This window comes from Petaurus breviceps, unplaced genomic scaffold (genome assembly GCF_028583685.1).
Source record: "Petaurus breviceps papuanus isolate PSGF00001 unplaced genomic scaffold, PetGlider_PUasm1.0 140, whole genome shotgun sequence".
In the NCBI taxonomy this organism is placed as follows: Eukaryota; Metazoa; Chordata; class Mammalia; order Diprotodontia; family Petauridae; genus Petaurus; species Petaurus breviceps.
The window spans coordinates 27,040,124-27,051,797 of NW_027185698.1; the positions used below are offsets into that span (position 1 = coordinate 27,040,124).

At 37.0% G+C, this 11,674-nt stretch overlaps 1 protein-coding gene across 1 annotated transcript in view; it reads right to left on the reverse strand.

Annotated features, from left to right (window-relative positions):
• The window catches only part of CC2D2A (coiled-coil and C2 domain containing 2A), a 342,921-nt gene that overhangs the window by 67,171 nt on the left and 264,076 nt on the right, over positions 1-11,674 (reverse strand). The window contains exons 18-19 of the mRNA XM_069074941.1: positions 10,075-10,307; positions 6,394-6,571 (exon numbers count right to left, since the gene is read on the reverse strand). Coding sequence (XP_068931042.1) covers positions 6,394-6,571; positions 10,075-10,307 — 411 coding nt within the window. The remainder of the gene's footprint in view (positions 1-6,393; positions 6,572-10,074; positions 10,308-11,674) is intronic.

Genomic DNA, 11,674 nt, shown 5'->3' on the forward strand with positions numbered 1-11,674 from the left:
GTGGGAGGGAGAGAAAATAAATGGAAAAAAGTAATTATAAATAAAAAAGTTTAGAGAACAAGTAGCATGGCTTTTCCTGTATCTTCTTCTGGCAAAATGTCAGTTACATAATAAGCATTTGACCAATCAAACATTTTAAGTGAAATAATAGTTGATTAATTAACTGAGATTGGATTTAGAATCTACGAATTTGGTCAAAATGCACTAGACATGAGGGTCAAAATTTGATAGCCATGGTCTTACTCATATGTACTTCAGAGGGTATTATCAATTTTTCTCCTAAAACTGCCAGCAATTCCTGAACCATTTTCTAATTCCAAGCTAGCAATTGCATGGACATTTTCCAAAGAGTGTATTACTTTCCTGATTTAGATAAAAATTCCCTGAGAACTGAAATGCAATATTATTCCAAATTAATTTCATCTGTAACTTCAGTCATTACAAATTATGCCATGAATCCATTATACTCTATCATCAGTTATTAAATCCCCACGGAAAGCTTTAGTATCTAGCCAAGTTTAAAATTTAATTAATTTTTGTTTTCTAAAAAGATGCTACATAATTTAGATACTAGCATTTGGGCCAGCTGTCCTAAGCTATGTACAAGTGGATCTGGGAAATATTACAACTTTATCTTTTCATTTAAAAATTATTTCATACTACTTTAAAGAATTAGGTTTTAAAAAAAGTTATTCAAAAATAAAATAAACATCCTAATTATGATATAGCTTGCTAATAGATTCAATATTATGACAGGGAAACTTTCATGTGCAGAAGTATGAAATAAAATATTCAAATGATGATAATTAAGACAAGATTATAAATTTAGATATGAAAGGGACTTCAGAGATCAATGAGTTCAGTCCCTTATTTTGTAGAGGAAGCAACTTAGATCTAGAAGAGAGAGACTTTGTATTGGTTCACCAATGCAATGCATGGCAGAGCCAGGGTTGAAATCTCTACATTACCGGACTCTTACCACTGCACCAAATTGCTTTCTACCTTTGCTCTCACATTTAGTGAATTTTTTTCTTCCTCAGACTTTACACGACACTTTGTAGCTCCCATCATATTCCATTGTTTCCTAGTACTCCTCTATTAGATTATAAGCTCTCTGAGAGTGCTTGTCATGTCTTAATTGTTTTTGTATCTCACCTAGTACTTTGGCATTGTATATAATAGATGTTGATAAATTCAACAAGTTCAATCCAGCAAACTTTTATTAAAAGCTATTGTGTCCAAGGCACTGTTAGGCTCTGAGAAAATTCCACCCATTTCAATAAATTTACCCATTTACCCCAAATTTAGATGGTCCATGTCCTCATGGAGCATATGGTCTAGGAAAGTGCTAAGAGAGACAGAACCATCATATGTAACATATATGATACATGATATATATATATATATATATATTAGAGAGGTATAAAACATTGTTATGTGAAATTTCAGGTGTGGGTCATAAAAAAGTTGGTGAATGACCAAACAAACAATGGATGCCATTTTCAAGATGACAAATGAATAAATAAAAATAGGTAATTCAATATTTCATTTATAATGAACAGGAAACTGGCCAGACAGAGGGAAGAAAGGGGAAAGACTTTTTTTTTCAACTTTCTTTTTGCCTTTTCAGTGTAGGACTGGTTTCCATTCCAAAGACTGTAAGCCTTTCTATCTGTTGCCTTACTTTCATATTTCTGTTGTGCTTCCCTCTCTTCATTCTAGCCTTTCTATCTGGTCTTCATTGGCTATCCTTGGTCTTCCTCTGGTCATCTTTCCCTCTGCAGGGGAGGAATGGGAGGAAACATTAATGATTATCTGCAAATATGCTATAATAGCTTTGTAGAACCAAAATCTATACAGAGTGATTTTTGTCATCAATTGCAGCCAAAATCAGAACCCTATGACCCTAACTGAGCAGAGTGTTTTGACATCTCAGGATTCTCAAATCTACTTTAAGTAGTAGAAAGCTTCATATTCAGAACATAAGAAAAAAAATCATATAAACTGATTTACTAGGTTGTAATGGAAATGCAAATTTAAAGATCTTCCCTGTCCCCAGTCCCTTTGATAGACTTAAGAGACTCTGAGAACCTTCCTTGATTTGAAAATATACTCTGCCCCCTAATAGGCTGAATGTGGTCACATGGAGCCTATGGCAGGAGGCTTGTTTTTCAGGAATGCCCACACCTTGATGCTGTGTCATTGGGCAGTGGGTCAAGAGGGTGGTTACATTCTCTGACCCAGGAGAAGGCTATATAATCCCTGATATGAGGCTTTGCTTTGGGTCTCACTTTGAGAAGTGTTTGATTTATCCAGATGAGACTCTGGGCAGCTGATGAGAGCCCCCCAGCTTTGAAAACCCAGATGTTGATGCTTCCCTCTCTGGTAACTGATTTGGTATGGATGTAATGGTTGGACAGTTTGGAAGCCTGTCTGCTTGATCTGTTTCTCTGTCTTGTAACTTCTGTCTGTATACTCTGAAATTTGGAGTGCTGACCTTTTTCCCCATGAACTAGGTAAACAATATATGTTTGATTGATTAAAGTAAGCTTATTAACCCATTTTGAGTTGCTTTCCTTTAGAAAAGCAGATCTCAGAACCTGTATTGGCAGCCACCCTGGGGATGCTGGGGTGGTTGCTGCTACATAAGTATAGATTTATTCATTAAAAAGGCTTTCTAATTTAGATATAAGAATCATAAATCTTTGTTAACATATTTTGGAATTTATTTTTGGTAGCATAGTGTACACAAGTACAGACTCATGGGATCTCTTAATTGGAAAGGGAATTCAGAGACAATTTAATGCAACATATAGTGCAAATTTGAATCCCCTCCATACCATTCCAAACAGGTACAGTGAATGGGCATTGACTAACTAAAAGAAAACAATTTCCTCCTGTTAAGTAATTGCTGGAACTGGCTTTTTTTTTTAAATCCTGGTATCATAGGAAAGAACAGGATCAGCCATTTTCACTGTTCTTCTTGAGATGAAATGCTTAAAAATGGATCCACTGAGTTCAACCACATCAAGCCTATTTCTGTCAAAGCTCTCTCTCTTTCTGAGTGACTCTATCTCCAAGCAAACCTACCAGTTAAACAATTTACCTCTGTGGTCTCAATCCATCCTCACCTCTGTGAACAATGACTGGGGGTGGGGGAAAGGAGTAAAAGGAACAGACTAGGGATGGGAGACCCTTTTCCTAAAGCAATACTCAGTGAAGCCAGGGGAAAATAAAATACTATCAATAAAGAAATTTCCAAGGCTCTCTTTGCCTCCCAATGCTTTTTTTGTTTTTTTCTTAAAAACATTCTCCCCTTCCTCTGTTATGTTTCAAGTTCACATTAAACTTAATACAGTAAGTTTTCAAATTTTCAAATTTGTGCTTTTCAAATTTTCTAAACAAGTAGGAGTTCTGGAATTATTATTTTCCTTACTTAAAATTTAGAGGAAAATCTTAGGATTCATCCATGGAAATATCCATAGTTCCAGTGAATAACACTTTATCCATTCTAGCATTCCAGAAAATGCTTTGAGCCAGATGTTTCAAGCTCATGATTTCATAGAGATAATACAATATTAATAAACTCTGAATAAAGGTCATATTACTAAACTTTGTGATCATTTGAAATGACTCAGTTTAATCTATGAGGAATAGCTTCTGAATATTTTACTTTCTTTTAAAGTTCTTCTTTGGCACCAGCCCTGGAATCAGGAGGACCCGAGTTGAAATCTGGCCTCAGACACAACACAAAAACTAGCCGTGTGACCTTGGGCAAGTCACTTAACCCCAATTGCCCTACCAAAAAGCAAAAAAGAAAAGAAAGTTCTTCTTTGAATGAGAGAAATGCAAATTAAATACAAGCTTAAAAACTGGGATGATGATAGGGATTATACAGACCTCTGATTATGACAGAACGTGCTTGGGTGTTTTGCAGACATTATTGATTGAACTATATAAGTACATGGTGGGGGGGACACATTTTTTTTTTTAAAGCAATCGGGGTTAAGTAACTTGCTCAAGGTTACATGGCCAGTAATTTCTGGGTGTGGTGCTGAGTATCTGAGTCCAGATTTGATCCAGGTCATCCAGACGCTGGAACCGGTGCTCTTACTCGCTGAGCCACCTGGCCACCCCTAAGCAATTTTTGGGGTTAAGTAACTTGCTCAAGGTTACACGGCCAGGTGTTTCTGGGTGGGTGCTAAGTGTCTGAGCCCGGGATTCGATCTCCAGGTCATCCCGACACTGGAGCCGGTGCTCTTACTCGCTGTGCTACCTGGCCATCCCAGGGACACAATTTTTTAACATCTAATGCTTTTAACTTTATAAATTAAAAGTTAAAAAAAAGAATGTAGAAAGGAAAAGGGCAAGATAGCAAACAAACACATTTGTTTTTCTAGTATATGTCAAGGAATCAGTTACTTCCAATGTCAGGGTTAATTATTGGTCAGTGTTTGTGAAGGTTGTCTCTGTTGCCTTCCAGGATGCCCCTTTAGGGCCCCTTATCCTTTTTCCTAGCACCTCTGTCTACAAATGGAGTTCTATAAAGAGTGGTAGCTATAGTAGTTGAGATTGGGGACTATCTCAGTACAATAATGTTTAATTTCCACCCTACTTTTCTGTCAAGCACAAATCAATGAAAAATGTGGATCCATATGATAATTTATTTAGGACTGGAAAGGACTTTAGAAATCATCCAAACCAGTCCTCTAATTTAACAAATGAGGAGTTGGAGGTCCAGTGAAAAGGACTGTTTTGTTCCGAGTCAAAACAGATCACATGAAGGTGGTTGATTTTTATTTTGTTAAAGATTTCTTTCATTTATAAAAGACTTCACCAGAGGATTTTCAAACTTCTCAGGAAACCATCTATTTTACATAACTCTGTATTACACACCCTCTTAGAAGGGCCCACAAATTCTCATAAAGCCTGGGAAAGGCTGTTTAGTAGTATATCTGGGAGGGGAAGATGAGAGGGTTATATTGGGAAAAGAAAATGGTATAATAATAAAAGATATCAATTTTAAAAAATGATATACTGGGGTGTCTAGTTGGCGTAGCGAATAGAGCACCACCCCTGGAGTCAGGAGGACCTGGGTTCAAATCTGACCTCAGACACTTAACACTTACTAGCCATGTCACCTTGGGCAAGTCACTTAACCCCAATTGCCCTGCATTCCACTGCCCCCCCTTCCCCCAGCAAAAAAAAAAAAAGTATACTGTTTCATCCCTCTTCAGGAATTTGGAGTGGAACAGATATTCTTTGGCATTTTATGAATTAGGCAATATTCTTCTACTTTAGAGGTTAACAGGTTCTTAACGAGAACCTTGGTTCACTCTTCTTCTAACTTTCTATTATATTGATGGCAGGTTTGGTAAGGATTAGGGTCAGAAAACAGAAGGACAGGGAAAAAGTAAGGAGAAACCCCCCCATGTCCCATGCCTTCCCTTCTCTTCTGTGTGGCCCATTTTCCCAAGGAACCTAGTATATTATCTAGCCATTATAATCCCCCCAAAGGAGTTAGTTACTGAATATACTGCTTTCCTCATTGTTATTAGAATTTTTATGATAATGCTAATAAACCTCATGGATTAGGAAAGACTCTCAAATCTATTATATTGTATCTTCCCAGCAGTCCTATCAGTTAGGTATTATCTCCATTGAAACTGAGGGTCAGAAGAAGTGAGTTACCCAGCTAGTACATGATAGAGGTGGGAATCAATCCAAAGTCTTCTGACTCTAATATTAGTGGTCTTTTCACTAAACTATATGGTTTTTCCCATGTTAATATGAGACTCTTGAAAAATGGGGACCATATCTTCAATGTTGACATTCAGGCCTGGCTCCAGAAGGTCCATTGAGGAGATATTTTGGGCAATGGGACATCTAAAATCATATTACCCTCTGGTTGTGGCACAATCACCTGTTCTTAAGCATATTCCTACTTATATGCATGCCAGGAGTTGATACTGGTATATTTTTACCTAGGACAAGCTAATTCTAGGGGAACAGATCCCAGGTCCACTGTTGCCAATCCCAAAGCATAAGCCATAGGATTTAGGAATAATTGTTTCTCTCAAAGCCATTCTCATGGAATCAATGGGGTAATGGTTCTTGCAAAAATTCCCAGACTTGCTCTGCCAAGGTCACAGAGGCAGAAATAACACTTCTTCCCATGGCCTCCACCCACAGTACTTTTAAAGGGTCAGACCAATGGTCCTTGAGATTCTACCCAGAGTCACAGAATCTTGGAAGTTGTAACAAACCTTGTCCTATCCTTCACCTGAAGAAGCCAATAGACAATTTATTTTCTAGAGTCATTACAAATGTCACCTTTAAAAAGAATGCATGTTAAAACATCCTAAAATAATTGCTAAAAATTAAATTTATTACCTGAAGTGTTAAACTCTCTGGCCAGTTATGTATCTGCAAATTGAAAATTTGTCCAAAATGGACTCGGAAGTCCATGCCTATTTGACGACTGACTGTCCTTGAAACTTCTTTGTTGTTGAAAAGGACTTTTAAAAATACTGAACGTTTCTTTACATCTTCTCTTCTCAAGATCTCTGCCCTAGGAAATTAGAAAAATAGAATCATATTCTCATGCAGGCTTAGTAGAAATTTTGATAAAGACTAGAAAGAACATTTACTGAATGTACAACTTACTTAACCAAACTAAAAGGAAAAAAAGTGTTACCTTACAGAAAAAAGGGAAAGTTCTGACAGCTTGGGGGCACATTTGCAATAACCATCAACCAAAAGAGTCAGATGACCATGCCTAGTAGAGGTTAGTATGGTATGTTATTCTAACACAGAAAGTAGAAGCTGACAGAGTTAAACTTTGCTTTGAAAGAACACATAAAACTTAATGAGCTTTGGTGTTTGTCACTGAATCTCCAATATCTTTACTCCTTTAAGCAGACTTTGCAAACCATGTCATAGATGGAGTATTGTATTTGCGAGAAACTTCTAGGATTGCGTTGCCTGGCAATAAAACACAAGGTATTAAAAAATAGACACAGAAAGAGAATTTCAGATGTTGGCAGTCCTTTTTTACCCACAAATAATCTAATATATTATAGAATACAACAGAGTCATCTCATAATGGATTAGATTTTGTTGATCATAAGAAAGACATTTTAGAAATTTCATGAGTATTTTCAGACCACAAGAGATCCCTTAGTAGACCTTTCTTGCCTTCTAGGATACAATTTAACATATTTATGTTCTGAAAGGTCAGTAACAAGTATTAAACCCCTAATATGTACAAGATACTATGCTAGGCTTTGGGGACACAAAGACCTAAAAAAAAAAGAGATATCCTGCCCCAGGTAGCTTACATTTTATTATAATGTCAATTTCTGTCTCCTTGGATGATTTTGTACCTCTTCTAGGAACTTATTAATTTCTACCTTAGATTTTGGTTATCTGTGAACCTGTCTTGCTAAAGTCACACGTAAGTGCATCTTCTCACAGTACTTAGTACCTTGCTTATAGTAAGTATTTAATAAATATTTATTGAATTAAATCCAATGCTTACTATACAATAATCCAGGAGAGTAGCAAGTATAAATGTGGGTGGTAAAAAAAAAATCTTTCATGCAAATATAAAGATTAAAAAAAAGGAAAAACAAAAATAGTAGGCTGTAGTTTCATGATGCTGTCCTCAAAAACAGCTGTTGATTCAGGACTGTCACTGAAGAAAGTCAGAGTGTTGACAAAGGGGGAAAAAGCCCCACCCAAATAATTAAATCAAGGGTCATATCAGGTCTAAGGTTTACAGAGAATCAGTTTTGAAGGTTCATGCCCTTACCCAGACATGTATCTTCACTCCAAATGTTCATATGGACTCTTTGTGCCCAGCCTGTGGTAGAGCCTTCCAAGCTCATTTGGTGTGATCAGCCACAGTCAGACACACTGTACCTTGACTCCAACATAGTGATGCCATTTTGGTCCTCTTTGAGAATGAAGAACAACAACCAATCTAGACATATGCAATTTCTGTTGCAGTTTAATGAACATATTAATGAGCATTTAACGCCAACTGTCAAGAAAGTGTCATCCTAAATCCTGGTGGATTCAGTTGGGTAGGAAACAAGCAAAAGTCACACAAAGGACTGATGAACAGTTTACTCCCCAGTTATTCCATGTAGTGAACTGAAGTCCTTTATGGAAGCAGCTTCCTGTTCTGCTGCACTGGTCACTTAGATAAGGGAAAAAGATGGTGGCAACTTGTGGTTTGGATTAATTTAAGATGAATGACCCAAATCTTGGTATGGCAATGGGAACATTCAGTGAGACAGCCTGAAAGGGGAAAGACTCTTAATGGTTCCTAAAAGTGGAGAAGTGGAGCCTTCCTTCCCCTTTAAAAAACCCAAAATATATAGTTCAGGGGTGGTGACCCTGCAGCCTTGAGGCGACATACGGCCTTCAGGTCCTCAGGTGTCACCCTTTGACTGAATCCAAACTTCACAGAACAAATCCTCTTAATAGAAGAATTTGTTCTGTAATACTTGGACTCAATCAAAACGCTGCAGCCAAGGACCTAGAAACCACATGTGGCCTCGAGGTTGCAGCTTCCCTACCCCCTGGCATTGTCCCATGAATATAGTTGTTTGAAGAGTTTATTTTAAAAAATATTATTTGTAACCCAAAAGTGTCTAACTGCTAGCCAGAACTTATTTGTTTATATGTAGGATTCAGAAACAAATAATATTTAAAAAAACTTGTTATGAAAGGGAAGTAGCTTACTATTGAGCAAATTTAAAAGTAAATGAACATTTAAGGAGAAACAAATAAATAAATAAGCCATTAGTGTGCCCAAAATGATCCATGAGGCTCCTATGAGATCATTTTTCTAGTGAGATAACTAGCTTATCTGAATTACAATTGTATATTTTGATGGCAAAAATTTCGTGGTTATATAAATACTCCTTGGATGCAAGTTAAATCCCCTTCCACAGAATGGGAAAACAACAGCAGCAGCCAAGACAACCCTTTTCCTAGGGTATACACACATACCTCCTCAACCAGACTTATAACTTGACTTATATGGAAACTCTCAGTGAGGGCATTCTCTCTACCAGTGGAGAGCATTAACTTTTACGCAACTTAGAGTCTCAGAAAGTTGTTTGTGGCCCAAGAGGTTAAAGGACTGATGCAGAGCTATGTCAGAAACTGGACATCAAATTAGGTCTTCCTGCCTCTGATGCTGGTTCTCCATTTACTATGTCATACTGTTTCTCATAGTATGTATTTAAATGTGCATATATATAAATTATAATGATTTTATGACATTATTTTCCGGCCCCCACTAAAGTCCTGCTCCAATGCTTCATCATTGGGGGTGGGGGAGCTGGCTCTGAGCTTTTGAAGGTGATAAAGTGAAGCCAGTGGAGCACATGTTCAGGGACGTCCTACAAAGTTAGAAAGGCATAGAGTATTGGCCTGGTTATTTGTCTGAGGACCAGCCCAATTAAATAGAAAGATTAAAGGTTGATTACCAGATCAAGAGTGGTTTCTTTTTTTTTTTTAAACCAAAACAATTCATGAACAAGCATTACTGAAGTAGAAAAGATTTGCAATCTGCATTCGTGGAAGGAGTTTATCAATGGTCTTTCACTGTGTGTACTTATGTATAGTCAGCTAGGTGGTGCCATAGTGCATAGATTGCCTGACTTGGAGTTAAGAAGACTTATCTTCCTGAGTTCAAATCTGGTCTCAGATGCTTGCTAACTGTGAGACCCTGGGTAAGTCACTTAACCCTGTGTGCCTCAGTTTTCTCACCCATAAAATGAGCTGGAAAAGGAAATGACAAACCACTACAGTTTCTTTGGCAAGAAAAGCCTAAATGGGGTCAGGAAGAGTTGGACATGACTGGACAACAACATAAATATATGAATAGAAATATTTGTGTCTATCTAAGTTCTCTCCTTTTAAGAGATCTTATTTTAGACTAGTGTGGCACACAGCTATAATATATGTATATCATTTGTATCTACAGATAGGTAAAGAGTTATAAACAAGGGGAAGCTATGGATCAAAGACTCCTTGGAGGTCTGAGAGCCATCTTACCTGGGACAGAGCTCAATGGGTGTCACACTTCCAGCCAGGCTCAGCTCAGGAATTAGAATGGGCTCTCCAGGTTTCCTCCTCCTGTGTAAGGCTCTCTCTCGAACCTGCTGCTCTATTGTCGACCTATCAACAGGTTCTGGAGGAGTGGGTTTCACAGGTTCCTCGCCATATTCTGACCCCTCCGTTGCCTCTTCCTGGTCTTCAGTGGCTTTCTTTTTCTTCTTCTTGTTCCTCTACATGAAAGAAAGTGAAGTTGCAAAGCTGTTGGAAGCTTTCACCCTTGTATCATACTGTTACATTGCATTCCACTCTGGAACTCTTTGTTGGACACCCTTCGTGGATCTCGCACCGGGCAAGGTGAAAAGTATGCAAAATACAATGTAAAGAAGTATGCATCATGGCCCTGCTGCCCTCAAGGACCTTACATTTTATTCTAGCAATGTGAAGGAAATAGAAGACTAAATATAATTAAGCACAAATGTGTATAACATATAACATGATCATTACATGTAATGTATAATATACTGTGCAGATACAATATATAAATATGCAATATATTCGTGCAAATATATAATATATAAATGTATATCATATATAACATTTATGTGAATATATGATTATATAAAATGTACGTCATATATTTCTGTGAATATATGTCATTGTGTATAGAAGCATAATGTTTATGTGAATATATCATTACACATAAATATATAATATGTATTTCTATTATGTAACATATAATATAATATATAAAACATATTTATGCTTAATTATATTTAGTCTTATATTTCCATATTATATTTAATATAAGAGCTATGGGAGTTCAGCAAGGGAGAGATTTAGAAAGAAAGGAAGTACAAACTGTACCTCTCATTTACTGAATAGGAATTTAATGCCTAAATTATAAGAGCCTATTTATAATTACTTCACTTATGCAGAAATCCTGTGTTTCTTATATTTGATTTGTGGTTATTTCAAGTTGTCTTTGCAGTAGTAAGGATAGTTTTGTGCTTATCCTAACACATTATGTTACACAGTTCCCCTTGTGACTAATGGTATGCATGTGAAAAATGGCCAGATGTGATCAGGATTTTAGTCTGTGCTAAGGAAAGGAATAAAGTTAATAGGCCCCTGTGGGGATTGAAGCCATGACCTGGTCCTCTCTGTCACAGTGTTCTATCCAATTGTGCTAAAACTGTTCATGGACAAGTATATTTGACTAGAAACTAACTCAAGATGGCACTGTTGTCTTCATTACCAGTTCTTTAACTATGGTGTTTGAGATTCAGATTCTAGTAACACCAGGATGCAGGGGCTCTAGGTCAGAGAACATAACATATCTAGGCATTCACAGGGCACTGATGGTCAGGGAGAATTCTTGAGAACAGAGCTCTTCTTAGGGTTGCTTACTTAGCACCAATAGCTAAATCAGTACTTTTGCTTTTGTAGCATACGTCCCTTCTTTTTTGTCTGTTCTTTCTAGACTCGATCTTTAGTGGTTATGTTTTCAGCATCATCATTCTTTGGAGATTCCAAGAGAATAATACTATTCATTCATTCATTCATTCATTCATTCATTCATTCATTCATTCATTCATTC